Here is a 21493-nt window from a genome sequence, read left to right on the forward strand (position 1 = left end):
AATAGTAATGTTCGGAACACATTAAGAGATGTTAAACAGTAACGTTCGAAACACATTAGCATAGATGGGCGGCAATTTGCAAAGCAAGCATTTGAGGATCGATGCTCTTTCCTCTGTGGCAACATTAATTGTTCCAAAACTAAAGTGAGTACTACAGTATCCTTAATAATAGTTGTACTCTTATTACATGTCACAGGACAATGAATAGATAAAAAAGGAGGATATCAGCCCCTAAGAAACATGAGATGCATACTTTAAGATGCCAAGTAAAAGTTTTTATCCGAGATTCATGACGAAATTAATAGCCTGGAAGCAGTCCAGTCCTCCGCCTGAAACTGAAGAAAGGAAAGAAGATTAATAAGTGAGTTTTATCTGGTGAGACAGACTTTATTGTATCAAAGAAGCCGGAAAAAACTTGAACTTAACAAGCTAGAGGTATATGAGAATGTACATACACTGAGAATGCATGCAGGCTGGGAGCAGGAAATTTAAGATGGATCAGAATGTAAAACTCCGGATTTGAAGGTTTGGACGGTTGGGATGTGCGTTGGTTGCAAGCTCTAGCGCATCCTCAGCTTCAAACAAGTCCTCTTCATCGGCATCTGCGGGGTTGATACCAGCTCCCACTCTCTGAAGCGAAATGAGGTTCTCCAAGCTACCAAACTCAAACACAAAGCTGTCATCATTGCTCTTCAACCATCCCACCTCGAGTGAATCGAACACAGGGAACTCGAGGCTCGGCATCGCTCCCAGCAGAAACCTCACCAGCGCAGGAGTTCTCAAGTACCTCAGCTTGGGAAACAGCAATCCACCATGACGCCCACCTGTGACATCTGGGAGGAACTCCTGAAATTGAAAGGGCTCCAGAGTCAGACTAACCAGCTCTGGGAAGCTCCCAAGGATCTCCATGTCCTGTGCCTTGACAACATCCACTGCCACCAATAACCTGGTAAGATTTGGAAGAAGCGATGGGTTGATCCATGCTGGCAACATGTCAGGCTCCGTTGTTAAGCGCAGTTCACGGAGTTGTGGAGGTGGCACGTAACCTTCCCAGCCTTTGGATCCAAAACATATATAATCGGTGAAAAGGTTTAGAATTTGGAGCTTTTGCAGTTTGCCAAGAGACTTCACCAAAGCTTTCAGCATGCTATCATCAAAGTGTGTTGCATCATTGATTGTCATATTGAGATCCCTCAGCTCTGTAAGCTTGCCCAACTCCACCACAATTTCAGGAGAACCATTGGTATACTCAAAGCTTAGCTCTTCCAATGATGTTAGGTTGCCCAGCCAATGCAACCCTCTTATTTCTTCCATGAACCTAGCCTTAAGGTTCAAGCACTTGAGTTGCCTTAGCAGACCAATGCTTTGGGGCAATTCTTTTATATATGTGCCCTCCAAGTTTAGTGTCTGCAAAAACTTAAGTTTCCCGATTTCTTCTGGGAGCTTATCGATAGGCATGCTCTGCAATCCCAGGTACCTCAACTGAATTAAACTCCCAAGATGGTCCAGATGATAACTGCCATCTCTCTTAAACGTACAGCTTTCCATAGCTAGGACACGTAAAGCTCGAAAGCGATGGCATCATACGAACATCACATGCGGTGGCATTGAATGACCTCACTTGTCGTGTGCACATGTTAGCCAGAGAGTCGCCCTGCTCTACCTCCACGACTCTTTTGGACGGCTAACCTACGAGCTGTACTTTGACAAGATATGTGTTGATCATTAGTATCCAACATGGTTACAAAATTTTGTTCCTTTGACAACAAACATATCATATCAAGCACCAAATCATGGACACGGCAACCAAGCACGACGCCAACGTCGTCCCTGGCCTCTATGGGTTGGATCATACTCCTATTCACGAGCTCCATGAAGTATCTCTCTCCAATCTCATATTGCCCTATCTCTGGCTCCTCCTTGATAAAACCTTCAGCTGCCCACTTCCATATCAAAGTTTCTTTCCAGATTCTACTATCTTCTGGATATATGCTTAAATGCAACAAACAAGTAATCAGATAATAGGGTAGATCGTAATAGCTAAATAACAATATCTTTCTTGTGTTATCTACACCTTTGTTTTCTCCATGTCCAAATCCAATAGAGTCGTAGATCTTAGACCAATCCTTCCTTGGTTTACCATCTAACAAACTAGCTATCGTGAGGATAGCTAATGGTACACCACCACATTTCTGTAAAATCTTTCCAGATATCTCACCAGATTGACCAAAAGGGCATTTGCTTTTACCCTCACATAATCTTGTATAGAATAATTTTTCAGAGTTTTCAGGAGAAAGTGGTTTTAGCTGGTAAACTTCACCAGACTTTTTGCCGATGTCCAAAATACGGGTAGTCATGATTATTCTACTTCCACAGTTACCATCCTTCAAAGCACATCTGATTATTTTGCACACTTCTACATCCCATATATCATCAATAACAATGAAGTACCTATCCACATCAGAGCGACATAGGCATTAATTTGATAATTTGAACTTGTATAGAAGCATGACAACCATCTTGAAAAGTAATAAAAAAATTGCAATATTATTCAATCTACAACAACTTGGGGGAAACAATACAACTAAAATATTTGAAAAATGGATGTCCCTCTTAGAGTTGGGCACAAAATTAAGATTGTGAGTGAGATCTCCATATTGTCATTCAATTATTTTGTGTTCTTCTCTTTTTCCTCACCAAAACTTTAAACAACTTTTCTTTTCTCTCCCCAAAGATGTATCTCACGAGACATAACAAGCTATCATCTATTTTCTGCATTCAATCATTTTTTTTTTGCCACTCGGTAGTCATTTGTGACGGTGCTCAGCTAGGTTTCTTGTATTTAATTGCATAGACTAGAAGTCCTTATTTGAGCGATAAAAACGATTAAACTGGTTGTTGTGTGTACCTCTTGTTGCCAAGTAATTCATGGAGTTTCTCAATGAGCTGCTTTTCATCCAACATCGAAGCATTGAAAATCCTGTGGCCTTCTTTGTCAAGCTCAAGGAGAATGTCCCTGAGAACTTTCTTCATGTCGGGCTTCTGACCCACTGAAACAAAAGCCTTGAGCATGAATTTCTCTTGAAGCCCGTCATGAACCACTTTGGCAACAGTTGTTTTGCCAAGCCCTCCTGATCCAACAATGGAGAGAATCTTCAGTTGCTGATCCCCATCGTCCCAATCTGCTAGTAGCTTCTTGGTTATCTCGTTCCTCGCGACATCAATGCCGACGAGCCCTTTCAGGTCATTGAACATAGCCAACAGGCGAGGGTCAACGGTCGTCGACGTGCAGGCCGCAGCTAGATTATTGGCTGTTGTGGCTGCAGCTAGATTAGCAACAGCATCATTGACCTTGTACCTGTCACGCCTATCAGCCACCTCCTTGACGAGGATCTTCATGTCTTTGATCTTCTTTGCAATCTGATGATGAGTCTTTCCCTTGGTGAACAGGTTGCCCATCTTCTCCAGGAGCTGCTGCTTGGGACGGTTGCCGGCGAAGGGCTCCTCGACAGTACTGCAGCTTGTTAGGAAATTGTCAACCACATCTTCCATGGCATATGATAGCTCCCTGATCTCGTCGGCCCAGAGCTTGACCTGCTCGTCAAGCTGGTCCTGCGGCACACCGGCCACCTTGCGGAGCGCAACCTGCATGCTCGGAAGCTCTCTCAAGAGGAACTCCACATCTTTCTTCACGCTCTTTTGCAGGTTGTACTCCTTTTTCAGGAGCTTGAATAGCTTGGGGATGAGGGTGCCCATGGCCCCCGCCACCACCTGCATGGCTCGATCGATCAATCGATTATTGGTTTTGTGCTACTGACATGTGGATTTGTGGAAATGCTTTTGGATCAGAGATATATAGCTATCCAGTGTGCACACTGATATAGATCTAGATCCAACATGAGTTTGCGTGTTGAGGGCAACACATATTTGTACTCGATTTTACAGTCAACGTTTGGGAAGCACCACCGAAGTTTCTGGCCCATTGACATGCATGCAAGGAGTAGTATATTGAACGTAAAGACAGGCAACACATTTTAAGGGTCAACTTTGATCGCAACTAGACCAAGAACACGCAGGTTATGTCTTACAAAATTATTACCGCCAATTTCATTTTCGAAGGAAGTTTCCAATTGTGCTAGATCAATCCCAACTTTCAAGCTAGAAAAGACTCGAAATATTTTTAGTGATTGTCAGACTGGCATGTGGGATGTGACCTTGGGACTGGTAAAAGTGGTGCCAAGACTCAAGACCACTAGACCAGCCATGAACCTGATGCACGAAAACCTAAAGTACTTCTTCACCTAGATAGCCTCATAGTTCGTAGTTTAATGGTTAGCAAAAGTAATTGGAGAATTGTTAAACTCTGGGAGATGTCTTCATATTTTTCATCTTCAATCTAGCTTGTTGCTGCGGATTGATTAACTGTTTCTTCTTGGAAAGGTCAGTGGATTGCTCGAGTTCCACAGCCTGGGTGCCACAACACAAGATCAAAGGAGAATCTGTCAGGGCTACCAATGCTAGCTTTCCAACACCTTTATTTCTTAATCTTCTTTCCAACTAGCTAAATATGTGTGCTTTGCTACGGAATCAAAAATATGTATTATGCATGAGTTGTTTAAATGTGTATGCCTCATGGTTTCTGATTTGTCCAAAATAAGAGTCCATTTGATAATACTCTTCATTTGTGCAGCATCACTAGCCACTATGACATATCGCTCAAATCACCACATGAGTCAATTTCCCTTCGATATACTTCATGTGGATTGATGGATAAGGAACCAAGCTCTTCTAATATCCTCATCCGTCAATTGTCTTTGCATATTTCATATCATACATGGCAAAAATAAATATCCCATGTATAACCATAATTTTGTCTATTCATAAGGGCCCTTAAGCCCCATGCATCACACAAAAGAGCAGCATACTAAGCTCCATAGTGAGTGAATGGAAACGAGATGCATCAAACAATGACCACTGAAACCTGACTCTAAGTAGCAAAAGAAATCTATCACTTGGTAGTTGGTCGGCACTTGGCAATCTAATTCAGAAAAGCTAGCTTCCGCAAGCCTTTAATTCTGCTACGGTAAATGATCGAAGCTGCAAAATTAATCTAGAGGCTATGCAGCAGACAACCCTTTCTGAGATAGGCAAACTGTCTAACCAAAGCACTTTTATGGTGTTAATAAATCCCACAATTTCTCTAAGAATTGATTAGATTCAAGTCACTGTCACTACATGAAGATGGTGATGCGAGGAAAACTTTCCTGGTATCCTAAGCGCCGTCAGTGTGCGGTGCCATACCTGCAGGACGGGATGGCAGTGGGTTGTCCTCACGTCCTGAGGAACTCCCCTGATGTCCTCGGGCGAGGCCTTCAGCTACACTTCACAGATCGTCCCTCCCCGCAGCCTTGGCCTTCTGCAATCACACAAGTAAACAAGCACAATTCAACATTGAGGTTGAAATCCTGAACCGCCCCGAACCTGATCGACGCCGACCTGGGAGAGGGCGCCGCGCGGCGGAGAGCCGGCGGAGGCGAGGGCGAGGAGGGGGGCAAGAAGACGGAGCTGGGATGGCCCCGCGCGGCGCGGCGGCAGGGCGGGGAGCGGCGGCGGCAAGGCCCTCGGCTCGGCTGCGCAGTTGGTGGCAGCGTGGTATCTTTCTCCATGCTGCCGGACTGACAATCCTGCGGTGTGTTGGTAGGACTCGTTTGATTCAGAAGAAGATTTTCATTGAAATTTCACAGCCCGTTTGGTAACCGTCGTTTGGAAATAAAATGAAATCCGCAAATAAGTGTACTCGAAGATTTGTGCAAAGTCAAACTAGATTTGCGAGATTTGTGCCAAGTCGAACTAGATTTGCTAGATTTGTGCCACAATCGATTGGCAACTAAAGAATAGTGTCCAATTATAATATATGAACCATTGAATCAATCAATCATGTGTAAGAAGTTCAAGTTGGCTCATGCTGCCTATGTTGTTTATGTGGTGCAGGAGGATGAGCTAAGACTGCCGGCGGTGCCTCGAGCATCACTCCGTAGCTAGAACTGTTTTTTTTTTCGCACCTTGTTCTTATGAAATGCTACTCTACCTTGTGTTGTCACTTGTCAATGTGGTGTGACAAATCTTTGGTTTGTACTTGAATATGGATTCTGAATTGTGACAATTTGAGGTCTGTTCATTATCATCAGGCTGTGATTACCATGCACCAAAAAGGTTTCTTTCTCGATTGCAACAGAGCTTGCGTATCCCTGTTTGAAGAACTTCCATTACCATGAACAACAACGGAACAAGCACAAGTATATTCAAGAATCAAAAATCAAAGAAGAGAGTAGATAAAATCTAAAACAGAATCAGTGTTCAAGGACGACTAATCCTCATGAGCAACGGGAGGAGCGTTGGGATCGAGGTCGAGCACGAGGAACGACCCGGCGGGACGAGCAGCAGGCTTGATAACACGGAAGGAGCACGCGAGCGCGCCGTCGACAACCATGACGGCGCCGTCATTCCCGGTTGTGCCGCAGTAGTCGGGCGCCGAGAAGACGGTGACGAGCTTCCCCGCCGCGGCGACCTCGTACCCCGCCTGCTTCTCCTCGTGCGCCCGGCACACCAACTCCACCCCGTGCCGCTCGCAGAACTCCGCCACGACGTCGGCGCCGTAGCTGCACGACGAGACGCCCCGCCGCGGCTCGCCCCATCCCCAGTCGTCCTCGTCGGCGGCGGGGTCGGACCACAGCAGGTCGCAGAGGAGCCCCTTCTCGGGGACCTCGACGGGCAGCGGCCGCCGGAGCGCGCGGATCTGGCCCATCGTCTCCAGCTCCGGCGACAGCCCCCCGTGCACGCAGAACATCTTCTTCTTATTCTTCCGATCTGCGACGAGGGCGGCGAGGGGGAGGCAGGCGAAGACGAGGTTGAATTCCGTCCAGCAGTCCCACCGCCCGGGGATGATAAGGCGGCGGTCGACGCACTCCTGGTGGAAGCCGTAGGCCTTGTTGATGGCGGCGCACTCGTGGTTGCCGCGGAGGAGGAAGAAGGCGTCGGGGTGCTTGAGCTTGTACGCCAGCAGCAGGCAGACGGTCTCCACGCTCTGGGTGCCCCGGTCGACGTAGTCGCCGAGGAAGAGGTAGCGGTTGGCGGGCGACGGCGGGCCCCCGACGGCGGGGGAGAAGAGGCGGAGGAGGTCGGGGAACTGGCCGTGGATGTCGCCGCAGATGTTGATGGGGGCGGGGAGGTCGAGGAGGATCGGTTGGGCGAGGAGGAGCTGCTTCGCGGCGGCGCAGAGGGCTTTGATTTCGGCGCGGGTTACTGGGGGAGGTTTTGGGGGTGCGGAGGTGGTTGTGGTCAGGCGGTGGATTATCCCGTCGAGGTCTAGCGCCGGCGCTCCGGCATCTCCTTCCATGATCGATCGATTTCGTGTTATTTTGTTGATAGAATCGATCGTCGGGTCATATATAACGGCGGAGTCCAACTCCCACACGACTCGGAATTGAATTAAATTGAATTTCACAGGTTTTTACCTGCATTTGCCGTCGCTCCGCTCGTTTGGGTTCTTCGTGCAAGTCCGGACGGTAGTTTGGCCTTCTCGGGTACACCCCTGCCAGTTTGACGGGCAGTAGCAGGATTTCTATCCTGTTTTTAGGGGTTGGAGGAAAAAAACGTCTTCAACGGGGTTACTATTCAGGTCCCTATTATAGAGAGGTCCATAGAGTTTTCCCTCGAACCCCCATTTCCAGGGACCCCAAGGGAGCCCCTGTTTCGTCCACGTCAGTCTTTCTTCTCCCTGCCTTCTTCCTCGCGTGTCCTATCCCCGCACCCCATGCCGCGGCTCTGCCCCACCGGAGTTCCGCGCCGCCGGCCAGCCCTGTCCCTGCCTTCTTCCTTGCGCCGTCGGCCGTCGCCGCTGGTTTGCGAGCTGCTCCCGGGCCGCCGCTCGCCCGAGCGCCGTGCACAGCCGCGCGTCCCCTCCTTCTCTCCTCCGTCAACGGCAGGCCGCCGCCGCGCTCCTGCATGTTTCTTCCAGCCGCCGCCTATCCTCTCCGCGCGTGGCCCGTCGTCAGTCCCCTCTGCCGCATCCAGCCGCCGCCTATCCTCTCCGCGCGCGGCCCTCCGTCTCCAGTTGCCGCCAATCGATCCCCTCCCATCCAGCCGGCACGCTCCGCCGCCAACGCGGGCCTTGACCCCGAAGGTCGCCCCGCCGCCCCATCCCCATCTCCAACGCCGTCCCATCCGCATCTCCCGCGCCGCCGTCCGTCTCGAGGAGAAGAAAGAGTCCGGTGGAGAAGAAAGGGAAAAAAGAAAAGGAAAAAGAATAAAAGACATGTCACTGACATATGGGGCTACTGATTTACCTTAATTTCTTTCTTTTCGCTGGTGATTCCATGCCGAAAGCACCGGACACGGTGCCATTAATTAACCAAGTGCCACTTATATACTCCGTCCGTTCCGTGTATAGATTTTTCTCATTTGTTTCACAATCCAGTCAATAAACATTCACATCCATTTATTATTAACCTAATATGAGTGGTAAGACATTAAAAACGAAAGCCGTCTTAATCCAAGTGCACAAATCTAAATGTATTTTGAAACGGAGAAAGTATGTACCAGCACGATCAACAATACACAAGCTAGCTATCACATGGAGATTAATAAAATGGGTCGATGGTGATTTCCTTCTTGCGTTGATCGATCTGTTTAATTTACTCTTCCACTACTCCTTGGAGACGCCTGTTTGGTAGGGCGCCTCGCAGAATTCACCGCCCAGATCGTCGCAAGCCTCGCCAGGGAACACCCTGCAGCACCCGGCAGTTCAGCACTCAGTATCCATTAACCTTACTAGAGCTATATACTACATAAGTTACATAGACATCTATGAATCTGGCGGCCTCTTGCGTGTGCTTACGTTTTTGGGTCGTCGTAGGAAAGGTACTCCCTCTCCACAACGCTTGTTCCAGCAACAGCAGGCGAAGACCCAGAGCTGCTGCTGCTGTCTTGAGCGCTGAGCTTGGTCTCCGGGTACATCTCCGGCGCCTCGCAGGCCTCGCCGCCCACCAGCTCACAAGCCTCCATCGGGAACACCCTGTAAATACATGTATATATCCCATTTAATATAGAGGAGTATATCATTTCACATTGCACTTGCAGCTCGCTCCCAGTAGATCCATCAACATATATCACCTAACAGTTCAAGCTCAAGTCACCAGTATCTACCCACTATAGTAGTATAACGTAATTAAGGAGGAAGAAAGAAGGAAACATACGAGACGCTGGAGCTGTAGTCCACTTCCGCCGCCGCCGGCGTAAGCCCGGCCCCCGCACAGGCACGGATCGTCCTTCTGGCGCCGCTGCCCATCGCGACGACAATGCTCCTCCTCGCCGCCGGCCTGCTGCTGCTGCTGACCCTTACCGTGCCGGGCACAACAGCCGACAAACCAACGATCGCCTGCATCTTTCTTGTTAGTCACTTAGTCTTGACCCCTGATCTGCCTGCTTCAATTCTGTCTGTCAGCCTATCTATCCAGAATGCTAGGTGCTCCCTTGCTTTAGCTCAGCCATCACGCTAAGCAATGCTCCTCCTTATATATACGCCAAACCAGCCAGCCAGACAGGCGACTGTTTGGATAACACTATGTGCTATCATATCCTTCCTCGAGCGAGTGAGTCACTCCTCACTGAGTGACTCTTCCTTCCTTGGGACCAATTTTGTACCCTTCTCAAGATATTTCTGCCCCTCTTCATCTTCATACTTATCTTGCCTCCCTCAATTGTTTACAAATAGGAAACAATAAATTAAGCGGAAGGAGAGACAGAGAGAGAGAAAAATTGATGGGGACAATGTTCTACTTCTGACCACAGAGCCAATAATGCATGTTAACTGAAATTATGTCAGTTGAGAGGGGAGGATAAAAGTGATTGCAGCAGCTGGAGAATGATGCATTACTAACAAAACTGACCACAGAAAGACTCTCCCAAGCAAGAGAATAAAGCATGGATGAAAAGGGCAGAACCAAATTAAGCTATCAAATACTGTATCCATCTGCCTGTACTTGGAGCATACTATGTTACATTCACACAAATTAAGGTTAAGATGACCATGTAGCAGTAAGAGGTGAGTAGGTTAGGTAGCAATGCAGCAGAGTAAATAATTAAGAGGAAATCAAACTAGTATAGACATTAACCAGCCAACACGGATGGCATATGCAACCCAACCTATCTGCATTCAGTACCCTCTGATACATGAAAAAAGACCACATCACAGGTAGTAGATGCTGTTGCATGTATGGAAAACCAAGAAACAGACTAGTATATGGGAGAGAAAACAACAACAGCCAGGTGACATTCCTGTGCTCCAGTTTCCAACTCTTCCATACCAAAGAAAAGAATCAGTCAGCCACATCATCAAAAGGTTTGAGACAGAAATTCCATCTCTGTAAAATTCAAGACTAACTCCTACCTGTAAGTGAATTTATGCAGGAATCAACTCTCCCCAACCACAAAATTTTGATTCCATCAACTACCACTACTATATTTACTCATAATCAGGTTTAAGCACCCACGAAGCACCGCTCGCGCCTCTTTGCAAGGTTGCTATCTCCTTCAGCAGGTTCTTGAACACAAGCATATCCTTGGGCTGTATACGGTTCTTGAAATGCTCTGTCAAGCTCGTTGAGCTGGCAGAACCACCGTTCTGTTGTATGAAGGTGCACAGTTGGCGGATCAGGACTTCGGGTTGCACAATCATGTTGTTCCTACCGGAAGAGTTAGTCACGCGACCGTTCACTGATGGACCTGAAATTTGGTTGGAAGCCGGTCCCGTGCTAAGCTGATGTTCCAATGCATCTGAAGCTGCTCCCTCTCGCGTTCCACGAATCTTAGCCAGCAGTTCGGCAGAGGACAGTGCTTTGCCATTTAGAGCACCCACCTGAAGACTTTGAACCTTGCTGTTCGGACTTCCTGATGGCTGCGAAGAACTAACCAACTGGCTGTTCAGTGTTGACCCAAATTTCCTGCGAACAGAGGATGGCGCACCAGCAGCACCAGCTCTTCCAGTCCACGTGGGAACAGCAAAACTGTCACGGCTCCTGAGCATCCGTGATTGCCGTAAAGCTTCAGCTGCCCTTTGTGCCACCTGTGAAGCTTCTGCTTCTTCACGCACCTTCTGATCATCGTTAGCACTCATTATGGCATCATGATTTATCGCACTCTGTGCAAGTAAAAAATGGATGTTATGTTGCGAAATACGAAAAATAGAGGCTACAGCAATCCTATTGAGGTCAGAAAATATTGCTTACATGAATTCCCTGAGCTTCAAAAAGACTCTTCAGAATGTTGGATTCTTCATCTGCTTGGTCAGAATTAGGGTCCACCTTCCCTTTTCCCCTACCCGACGAACAAGGTTCAGCCTCTGTGCTGGTTGGTAAAGCTGAAGATAACTCACTTCGCTGCTCGTCATTTGGAGCCCTGATATGCACATCTTCAGATAATTGACCAAAAATGTTTGATGTTTCCGTTGAACCATTCATGTCCTCATCTTGCAATGTGAACAAATCCTTCATGTCTCTGGCCTTAAAGAATCTCCTTTGTTGAGGATTTTTCAGTACTTTGTTTGTGAGGAAATGCTTGTATATCTGTCGATGGTAGACTTTCTCCTCTATTGTCCCACGTGTGATCAATCTGTAAACTGTCACATCTCTGGTTTGCCCAATTCGCCATGCTCGTTCCCTAGCCTAGTCCACACAAAGTTTAATCATCTTAGTGCGGTCACTTGGTCAGAATCCAGGACATAAACAACAAGAGATTATGCTTGCAAGATTCACAATTATTTAAATACCATGCCATAACCCAACGGCATCTAATTATTGTCTTATTGATGTCCATAATCGCTTCTAAGTCCAAAAGGCAAGACATTTGTATAAAACCGAGTTCTGTCAATGCATCTACGACGAAATGTTGAAAGATGTTATGTGTAAGAGTATAAACAGTGCAGAGAATACTCCACATGGATAAGTCCAAAAGGCAAGACAATTGTATAAAACCTTAATGATCGTTGGTGTTGACTTTGTATACTATTCCGTTGTAGCTGTAAATACACGATCTGTTTGTAGATCCATTGTAATCTTTAAATTCTATAAAAATGGAAACAGCAACTTTAGTCGCCATCTCCATATCTGGTTTACTTGTAAGCTTTACTGGGTATGCCTTATATACCGCGTTTGGGCAACCCTCTCAACAATTAAGAGATCCATTCGAAGAACACGGGGACTAATGGAAGTAAGAAGTCTACCAGATGGGTAGACTTCTTACTTCCATAAAATTATTTTACTCTTTTAGTTGGAACCTTAGGCGGTTCTCGGAAGAAGATAGCGAAAAAAATTATCCCTAAAGTCGAAACTAAAAGGAACGTATAAACCAATGCTTCCATAGATTCGATCATGGTTTATCTCTGAGTTTTGTCAATGCATCTATGAAATGTTAAAAAGATGATATGTGCAAAAATATGAACGGAGCATCGAATACTCCTCATGGACCATACCTGCATGTCTGTTGAAGGGTTCCAGTCAGGATCAAATATAATAACCCTGTTCGCACCAGTCAAATTTGTACCCAATCCACCAACTTTTGTGGTCAGAATGAAAATGAAAATTTCATCTGTGTTATTGAACTCATCAATGAGTGCCATTCTTTGCTTTGCAGGTGTGAGTCCATCCATTCTTCGATATGGGTAGTCACAGGCAGTCAAGAAGTTCTCTAAAATGTCAAGCATCTGTTGCGTCTGAGCAAAAAGAAGAACCCGATGGCCTTGATCTTTCCAGACTTTAAGGACTTGCTCAACCACTTTCATCTTTCCACTTCTTTCAGGATTCCCATAGTCGGGATCCTGAGCAGCATGTTCTCTCTCAAGAAGATCAGGATGATTGCATATCTTCCTTAGGACATCTATCCCATAAAGGGAGTTTCTGTTACCATCAAATATTTGTTCCACTTCTGAACTAGCAAGAAATGCACGATAAGTAGCACGTTGCTCAGGAGTTAAACTACAGAAAAGAACATGCTCTGTTTTTTTGGGAAGCTGTGCATTGACATCAGCTTTCATTCTCCTGAGAAGATACGGCATAATCAAGTCACGCAGGACAACAGCACATCTATATGCAGTGGACACTTGCAATGGTGTTGCATTAGCATACCCGCCGACCTTAATTGGAACAGAAAACTCAATCTCAAACACAGGCAGGACGCCTAATTTTCCAGGGAACACAAAATCAAAGAGAGACCACAGTTCCGAGAGTTTATTCTGGATAGGCGCACCTGTCATAATTATCCTATGCACAGTCTGCAGTTGCTTGCACACCAGAGTTACTTCAGCATTGGGATTCCTTATGCGGTGACCCTCATCCAATACAGCATATCCCCATTCTATATCAAGCAACTTATCCCGCATGATTCTTAGCTGCTCATATGTAGTCAGAAGCAAACCTGACCCTGAATTTACAACACGTGAAATCAAGGCATCCCACTTTTTTGCAGGCTTTGCACGGGTAACCTCTTCCTGGTCGCTATCCGAACAAAAATCACTCTCAGAGTCACTGGATCTCTTGGCCTTTTTACTTGAACCGTTTGCAGAATCATGTAAGATCTCAACTTTGAATTTCGGATACCACTTACTGGCCTCCCTTCGCCACTGTTCCAAAAGTGTCACAGGACAAACAACAATACTGGACTTGTACATGCCACTTTCATGCAAAGAACCAAGAAATGATAAGACTTGCACGGTCTTTCCTAAGCCCATTTCATCGCCAATTATTCCACCAGCCCTTTGACAATGCAACTCCCATAGCCACTGCACCCCCACTTTTTGGTAGTCAAACAGCTGCGTGTAAATTGAGCCAGGAATTCTTAAACCACCCTCAAGGATGACAGGAGGTAACCCATCAGAACCTTCTATTACTTCATCTTCGTTCTCAGAAGCTGATGCAGCTGTATCTCCAACATCCTCATCTGCAAGTGTAGAAATCAGACATGATAAGTTCACTGCTGAAGTAACTTAATACATAGTAGCAAAAAAGGAAACCTGATTGCTGAGAATAACAATGAAACCCTAAAATCTTTGAAGGCTGAAGATAGTTGTCATACCATCGAATAATGATTCCTTCCTTGAGTTGGCTTTCCTCCATTGCTTACCAGGCAATGGCCTCTTGGTCTTACTCTTTTGTCTTTTATTGCCCTGCTTGTCTGAACTGGGAGACGCAGGGCGTTTTAGAGGCATTCCAAGTCTTTGAAATGGAGCAGTGGGTGCATCCAGCCTAGGCAACGACTCTGGATCAAGCAATTTGGTAGTTGGGCGATTTTGTGCCATCTTCTGCATTGCCTGAGCAACTTTAGCAATGCTAGAAGCTTCCATGGTTTCTTCAGTCTGTTCTGCAGAATTATGTTGTCTGCCAGAAGGTCCAGGTCGTTCAACGCGCTTCTCAAAGCCCTTCAACTTGTGAAATGGTGTCAGCAAACCCTTCCTAATAAGCTCTTCCCTTTCCTGCAGAACAGAATGGAACACATCAGGAGGCAGAGAAACATGACGATAGTACAGAAAATGAGAAACCCAAAGTGTTATCTAACTCACGGTTTCCATCAACCCAGCAGAAGCTCCATCAAGCACTGCATCAAAGTCGTTGTCGTCATTATAAGTGACGGTTTTCAACCGACGTGGCGACTTCACTTTAGGCCCTCTAGGCGGCATTAGCGACTTCTTCTTCCGCCTCGGTTCCTCTTCAACCAGCATGGCCAACATTTTATCCGTTTGGTTACCTGAGCTGGACGGCCCAGAGTCCGACTGCAAGATATCCCTCTGAATCTGTGCTTTAGCTCTCTTGAGGCTCCTAAGGCGTTCGGCGGCAAGCGCTTGCTGGAGTGCTCCTCTATGAGGGGCATCTTGAGCAATACCATCAGCATTCTCCTTCCTCTTCCCCTTCTTCTTATCCTCTGCATCGGCGCTGTCCAATCCACGGCTTTTCTTCCCGACTGTGGGTTTAGCCCCTCCGATGGTGGATGCCACGGCATCAATTTCAAGCTGCACGGAACGCAGTTTCTGGTGCAGTTTGGCCTGAGGATCACCCTGCAGCGTCTCCTGGTCACCGTCGGCCAGCACGCACGACTCAGTGTCATGCTTGGGGTCGGTTTTCGCCTGCGAAAAAGGGAAATCGATACGAACATGAGAAGACTGTCCCTGAGATTAATTTGCTTGCGCACATGACAAGATGATACTTTTTTTTTGCGAGAATGACAAGGATGATACTACTCGCCTCTGATAGGATTTTCCTCTCGATGTCGTCGATGTTGGCGGACGTCACGCCGAGGCTGTGCAGCAAGCGCTGGTCATCGTCGTCTTCCTCCATGGGGTCAGTAATCAAGGCGCCGTCTTGGTAATTAATTGATCCGAGCACCGGCGGAGGACCCAGTAGAGCCTTGATTTTCGCCTCAGTTACGAATTGGGGAAGATTATGAAACGGGGAGCTGAAGGGCGGAATCCGTTCGTGGGGCGATGGGAGGAGAAACGGCCGGGAGCGAGAGAATCGAAGGGGAGATCAACCTGCGGTGGTGGCGGCGCTCGCGCGCGAGGAGGAAGACGAGCTAGGGCGCTGGGGCGGCGGGATGGGTGGCGGCGCTCGCGCGATGAGGAAGACGATCCGGGGATTCGGATCCTCGAACTTGAAGGAACAAAGTCACAAGGTGACTTCACTTCAGCAAACCGACATCTCCCTCAAAAAAATAAAGAAGAAAGAAAACGAAATAGCGAGGCCGCGGGCGGCATTTCTATATGGGCCCCCAAAGACCAAATTACCGGGCCCGCTTAGGAGTTTTGAAAAGCGAGCGCGGTATTTATTTACAACCGAAAGAAAAAAAAGATTTCCCTCCCCCCCTCCGCCGGTCTTGGCGCCAAAGGAGCCTAGTTTTGCCGCCAAATCCTCTGGTCCTCCTCCTCTTCTTCTTCCCCAATCCCGTCCCTCCCCCGCCCAAACCCAGCTCCCGCCACACGCGCACGCACGCACGCACGCAGCCATGCCGACCCAGCGGACCCCGCCCGCGCCGGCTCCCTTCGGCGGCGTCACGTCCAGCCGCCACGCCAAGCTCCTGCTCCACCTCGCCGAAACCGGCGGCGGCGGCGCCGCAGCCGGCGGCGCCGTCAAGGACCTCCGCCTCCGCCGCGTCGTCCTTCCTGCGTCCGCGCCGCTCTACTCCTCACCCGACTGCTGCGCCGCCGCCAAGCCCGTCGGACCCGTCCAGATCCAGAGCACGCCCCCGCCGGAGGAGGCTGCGTCGGCGGCGGCCCAAGACCGCGACAGGAAGCCTGTGAGTCTCCCGCTTTCTCTTCGTCTCTCTTCTGCCTGTCTCAAACCCTTCACTATTCCCTGTCTTATCTTGCTTCTTTTCGCTCAGATGCTGCCGCGGTCCAAGCTCGTGCGCGATCCGGGCTCCTTCGGCTACCGCCGCCTGCTCCCGTTCCTCAACCAGATGGCCAAGAACGGTAACGCCATCCTATTCGGCTATTCCTCCTCCATTTGACTCGACTCCCCTTGTGTTCACGTGCTCCGAGACTCGTATGACATTGCTCATTTCCTTGGGTGTTTATGTGTTCCACAGGTTCAGATAACTCAAACGGCAAGGACATGCCTCTAGAGAACAAGGTTTCCATCTCGAACAAGGAGGCAGACAGATCGAACTCGGGGTTGGTTGATGAGTCTGTGGGTGGGAGTCGAGATGGAGCTGTTCCTATGGATTCTGTAGAGCCGCTTGTTGTGAAGGCTGGGGGAGACCGTGAGATGAAGGATTGCTCTGACAGTGTTAAAGAAGAAACCAAGATTGTCTCTGGTGATATCGCAAGCAGCTGCAAGCCGGTGGGTTTTTTAATTTTTGCTGCCATGTCACCTATTTGTGTCTGTTAAATTAGGCAGAAATGATTTGCATTTCCAGCATAGCAATAAGATCATGTGCATCTCCTTGTTTCAGAACCGTTGCACGAGGTCAAAGTTTGTTCATCATCCGAGCTCATTTAGTTACAAGAGGATGCTGCCGTTTCTCATGGAGAATGGTAAGTCGACTCCGCTGTTCAGCTGATTATGATACCGTGACACTCCTTCTAGAGTTTGGTTTTCTTACAGCGTGCTGTTGTCTTGGTGTGTCAGAAATCTCTTCTCAGGATGGAGACAGGGCCAAGTTTCAAAGAATCTCGGAAGAATGCAATAAAGCTCAGGTCGAAAGAAAAGTTGAAGAAATAACATCAATATCAGAGGGGAATGATGTCCTTAATGGTGGGCAGCTTCAGTCTGCTGTTGCAGAAGTCTCTCTGGATGACAGCACAGCTCAAGTGCCAAAAGTCACACCGGAAGAAGTGATAGCATCAGACGGAGACCCATTATCTTCAGACACCGGTGAATTAACATCAGATGGGGCACCAGCCAGTGGACTTGCTGTCTCAGAAGACTGTCCTGGGGAAAGCAATGCAGCTGAAATTGAAGGAACAATAGAAGAAAAGTCATCAAAGTCAGATAAGAATTCTGTAGAGCCGCTTGTTGTGAAGGCTAGAGGAGAGCAGGAGATGAAGGATTGCTCTGACAGTGTGACAGAAGAAACCAAGATTGTTCCTAATGATCTCGGCAGCAGCAAGCTGGTGAGTTTTTCTCTTGCTTCTATGTCTCTTATTTACGCCTGTAAATTAAGCAGGATTGATCGCATTTCACTATAGCAATGAAATCATGTGCATCTGCTTGTTTTCAGTGTTTTCCACGTTGTACGAGGTCAAAGTTTGTTCATCATCCAGGCTCATTTAGCTACAAGAGGATGCTGCCATTTCTTATGGAGAATGGTAAGTCAATTCCAGTATTCAGCTGATTATGATATTGTGAGACTTCTAGAGTTTGGTTTTCTTATAGCATGCTGCTCTCTTTCTGTACCAGAAATCTCTCCTCGGGATGGAGAGGCGGCCAACTTTCAAAGAGTCTCAGAAGAGAAACAATTAACACGAGATGAGGACTATGTCTTGGCCAGTGGACATAGTCATCTTGCCATCTCAAAAGACTCTCCTAAAGAATGCAGTGGGGCTCAAGTCGAAAGAAAAGTAGAAGTAAAATCAGTATCAGAGGGAAGTGATGTTCTTAATGGTGGGCAGCTTCATTCTGCTGTTACAGAAGTCTCTCTTGATGTCAGCACAGCTCAAGTGCAGAAAATCACACAAGAAGCGATATCTTCAGAAAGAGGCCCATTATCTTCAGACAAGGGTGAACTAACTTCAGACGGGAATGATGTCCTTGCCAGTGGACTTGCTGTCTCAGAAGACTGTCCTGAGGAAAGCAATGTAGATCAAGTTGAAAGAATAGTAGAAGGGAAAGCAACAATGCCAGATGAGAATTCTATTGCTGCCTCGGAAGACTGTCCTGAAGAATGCATTGCAGCTGAAGTTGAAAGAACGGTAGAAGAAAAGGTAACAAAATCAGATGAGTATTCTGCTCTTCAGTCTGCTGTTTCTGAAGTATCTCCTCATGAAGGTGATTTGGCTGAAATGACAAAGGCCACACATAAACAGGCATTAATTTCCGAGGGAGATGAGGCAAGCAGATTAACTTCAGACAAAGCTGAGTTTCTGGTGAAAGAGCAGCCTCAGGTATGTGACACAGAGGGATTGTTAAATGACAACGTCGAACTTACTGAAGTACATAAATGCCAAAGCTCAGAGTCAGGATGGTCTGATGTCTGTTCTGGTAGCCCTACCAAGACAGTAATGGTGAACGGCAGCGCTGATCAACATGGTGCGCTAGAGGGACAGGATTCTGTGGCTTCTCTTGGCCTACTGCTTGATGTCAGAACGATCTGCAAGCTTTCTCGTCCTTGTGCTACCGGCACACCCTTACCAGTGGAGGAAATGTCTGGTTCAGGAAGGAAAGTGGGCACACCGCAGCCATGTGGTGTTCCTTGTTTGGAAAAACAAGGCCTTTCTCCTAAGGGACTTTCTCCTCTGAATGGTGATCTCAATGGTGTCCCTTGTTTGGAAAAACGAGGCATTTCTCCTACGAAACTTTCTCCAAAGAAAGGAATACTTAAGAGGCATACAAGGGGATGCAAGGGCATCTGCATGTGCTTGGACTGCAGCATGTTTCGTTTACGTGCTGATCGAGCTTTTGAGTTCTCAAGGAAGCAGATGCAAGAGGCGGATGATATAATAGGAAACTTATTGAAGGAGGTGGCAAGTCTTAGGAGTCTGGCGGAGAAATCTTCTGGCCATGTAAGTGCAATCACAGACACTCTTTCAGTTTCTTGTCCTTGTAATGAATCTATACTTGCATTTTTGTTCGGGGAAGGAGAAATACTTCTTGATTCACTAGTTTTAAATTAACTGTTCGCCTAATCAATTAAATTAAAAAAATCGGTCAGAACATGCACATCTAAACTTGATATGCAGCTGTATTGTAGACTCACATGCACTTTGAAACTTCACGGCAGTCCTTTGTTATTATTGTGAGCTATTGTCATGGTGCAATGTGTATTTCTCTTATGTGTGCCACTTGTGTGCACATACAAGATACAACTAGTGACAAAATATTGGGAAAGACGAGTCTTTGGCTTTCAATACTGAACCGAAACTGGGGAATGGAATGTATGAAATCCGATCTGTTCTTTGTCAGAGCTTCCTGTTCCATTTGCCTATTACCACCAACTCATTCAGTGGATGCACCTGAAGCATTATTATTACTTGCAATAGGTTGCAATGGTTAAAATCCTTGGGACTGAAGAAACAGTTTTGTTAAATTTAGCAGGGGCAGATGGAAGCAGCTTGCCAGCGGGCTTTGCGGGTAGAGGAGGTGGCGAGAGAGCGTCGGCGTCAGATGTTGATGGAGCTCAACTCACACTGCAAAATTCCTGTGAGTAGTTGCTCTACTTTGTGCTAAGTTTTGCTCATGAGAATACACTGTAGCTAGCTAAGTAACCGATCCTTGTTTGAATCAGGGACCAAGGGTGAAATTCACGCAATACGTTGAAGAAAAGATGGGCCAGTCTCCTCGCTGTGGCAACCGGAGGTAACTTATGAAGATGTCGGTGGTTGACAAATTGCCCATTGACTCAGTATCTTCAAAATGCAATCCAATGGTTGATCAAGTTATGTAGAGAAGGTTCTTGGTTTCACTAAAGGAGGGAAGGAAGGCTGGTTGGGATGTTAGCATGTAAATCAAAGTTTTTTGGAGTGAAAAATGTCAATCTGCACTGGAATCATTTTTGTTGTTGTTGAGCTAGCAGTTACTGAAATCTTGTCAATCAGTATTGATTTGGCCATTCCCATAAAAAAAGTAGTGATTTGTCCATTGGTATGTTTTGTTTGGCTCCTATGAACCAATCAATCACAGGTTGAGAAGCTGATGACAGCTTAATTAGTCGTCGAGAGGCAAAATTGGAGCATGTACATAGACAAGAGGAAGCAATAGACAGAGATGTTATTTTGTTGACCAAGACAAATTTAACATGAAACTAAATCAAACGGACAAACTCACTCATAATCAGTTCTCATACCCTTTACTAGGTAGAGCCTATTGGTATATATGTAGTATGACTTCCTACACTGCAGGAAGCATGCATACAAAGAACAAGAAGATGGCAGGCGCTAGCCGGCGTAGATGTGGAGTCCGACGGCGATCATAAAGATTGCGCAGAGGCCAAAGAAGATGACGGTGTGGACGAAGATGGAGAGACCGCTGGTGCGCATGCTGTGGAACTCCGCTATGCGGCCATCGTTGCCGGGGATCTGGCACAGCAGCCCCGGTGTCATCGCAACGAAGAAGATCACCGCGAGCACCACAGGGCCCCAGTCGCCCGACATGGCTAAGCTGCCTAAGCTCTCTCTTCAACCTAAGCTGCTTAAATAGGTCTACCATGGATGGCTCTCTGTCAGCCGTGCCGTGCCTTCCAAGAGGCCGGCCTGGCCGGCCAGCCGGCTTGAAATTGTCATTAGCAGGCAGGATTAAGAGTTAAATAGACCTGGACTCGTCCATCAGATGCAGCTCCTGACAGTCCAAGGCTCCATTGCATCTCCATCTCTATCTATATCTAGGGTTTTATCAAGGGAGGTGCACTGCAATTTGCAATTTGGCACATCATTGCATCATGTCTTGTGTCAAATATTTGGCACAGTACATGTCACTGTCAGCAGCTTAATTTTGACTAACACTCTGCAGCCTTCTCACCAAGTACTACCTAGAGCCCTTGTACAAAAAAAAGGTACTACTAGCTAGTGTAACCAAGACCAAATCTTCAGGGTAAAAACAGTCTGAATTACTGAATATACTGCAGCAGCAGCAGCAACTCTGAAAGCATGCTCTGATCAGTTTTCAGGCCAATTAAAATCTGGCACCACCTACCATTTTATGGCTGTTTGTTTGCTTCAATTTTGAAGTCACACTCACCTCAGCTGGACTGTTGGACGGATGCTCGCTACTGCGACTCAACACCAAACTCTCTTTTTCAG

General features: G+C 47.1%; 5 protein-coding genes, 1 long non-coding RNA gene and 1 pseudogene across 8 annotated transcripts; 2 read left to right on the top strand and 5 right to left on the bottom strand.

Annotated features, from left to right (window-relative positions):
• Positions 1–55: 55 nt before the first annotated feature.
• Positions 56–5518, bottom strand: LOC100826329 (annotated as a pseudogene).
• Positions 5519–5558: 40 nt separating this feature from the next.
• On the top strand, positions 5559–6224 carry LOC112270951. The gene is made up of 2 exons (XR_002963642.1): positions 5559–5697; positions 5992–6224. It is a non-coding gene; the product is annotated as an uncharacterized LOC112270951 (long non-coding RNA).
• A 21-nt stretch (positions 6225–6245) lies between these two features.
• On the bottom strand, positions 6246–7658 carry LOC100827362 (serine/threonine-protein phosphatase alpha-3 isoform). The gene has a single exon (XM_003565311.4). The coding sequence runs from the start codon at positions 7394–7396 to the stop codon at positions 6368–6370; it is 1029 nt and encodes a 342-aa protein (XP_003565359.1). The 5' UTR covers positions 7397–7658; the 3' UTR covers positions 6246–6367.
• Positions 7659–8476: 818 nt separating this feature from the next.
• LOC100844175 (light-regulated protein, chloroplastic) lies at positions 8477–9625 on the bottom strand. Its single transcript, XM_014899001.2, has 3 exons — positions 9255–9625; positions 8897–9073; positions 8477–8786 (listed from the first exon to the last, which is right to left on the bottom strand). Exons 1-3 carry the CDS (start codon positions 9440–9442, stop codon positions 8705–8707), a joined length of 447 nt encoding a protein of 148 aa, XP_014754487.1. The 5' UTR covers positions 9443–9625; the 3' UTR covers positions 8477–8704.
• Positions 9626–10181: 556 nt separating this feature from the next.
• Positions 10182–15733, bottom strand: LOC100838784 (DNA excision repair protein CSB). Of its 2 annotated transcripts, XR_002963641.1 has the most exons (7): positions 15288–15733; positions 14609–15169; positions 14125–14521; positions 12527–13989; positions 11286–11720; positions 10448–11197; positions 10182–10355 (listed from the first exon to the last, which is right to left on the bottom strand). XR_002963641.1 is itself a non-coding variant. In XM_010232172.3 (6 exons), exons 1-6 carry the CDS (start codon positions 15378–15380, stop codon positions 10523–10525), a joined length of 3624 nt encoding a protein of 1207 aa, XP_010230474.1. In that variant the 5' UTR covers positions 15381–15733; the 3' UTR covers positions 10191–10522. The 2 variants fall into 2 exon arrangements, 1 of the variants encoding a protein (XP_010230474.1); XM_010232172.3 differs by having other exon boundaries at positions 10191–11197.
• A 261-nt stretch (positions 15734–15994) lies between these two features.
• LOC100827660 lies at positions 15995–20321 on the top strand. 2 transcript variants are annotated; one of them, XM_010232174.3, is made up of 9 exons: positions 15995–16335; positions 16423–16510; positions 16627–16880; positions 16993–17074; positions 17169–17653; positions 17761–17848; positions 17940–19261; positions 19794–19898; positions 19984–20321. In XM_010232174.3, the coding sequence occupies exons 1-9, from the start codon at positions 16045–16047 to the stop codon at positions 20056–20058; spliced, it is 2790 nt and encodes a 929-aa protein (XP_010230476.2). In that variant the 5' UTR covers positions 15995–16044; the 3' UTR covers positions 20059–20321. The 2 variants fall into 2 exon arrangements, with proteins under 2 accessions (XP_010230476.2, XP_010230475.2); XM_010232173.3 differs by having other exon boundaries at positions 15997–16335; positions 19791–19898.
• Positions 20322–20445: 124 nt separating this feature from the next.
• LOC100830110 lies at positions 20446–21416 on the bottom strand. Its single transcript, XM_003568900.4, has one exon. It carries the CDS (start codon positions 20846–20848, stop codon positions 20633–20635), a length of 216 nt encoding a protein of 71 aa, XP_003568948.1. The 5' UTR covers positions 20849–21416; the 3' UTR covers positions 20446–20632.
• Positions 21417–21493: the final 77 nt, after the last annotated feature.

This window comes from Brachypodium distachyon, chromosome 2 (assembly GCF_000005505.3).
Source record: "Brachypodium distachyon strain Bd21 chromosome 2, Brachypodium_distachyon_v3.0, whole genome shotgun sequence".
NCBI classification, from domain to species: domain Eukaryota; kingdom Viridiplantae; phylum Streptophyta; class Magnoliopsida; order Poales; family Poaceae; genus Brachypodium; species Brachypodium distachyon.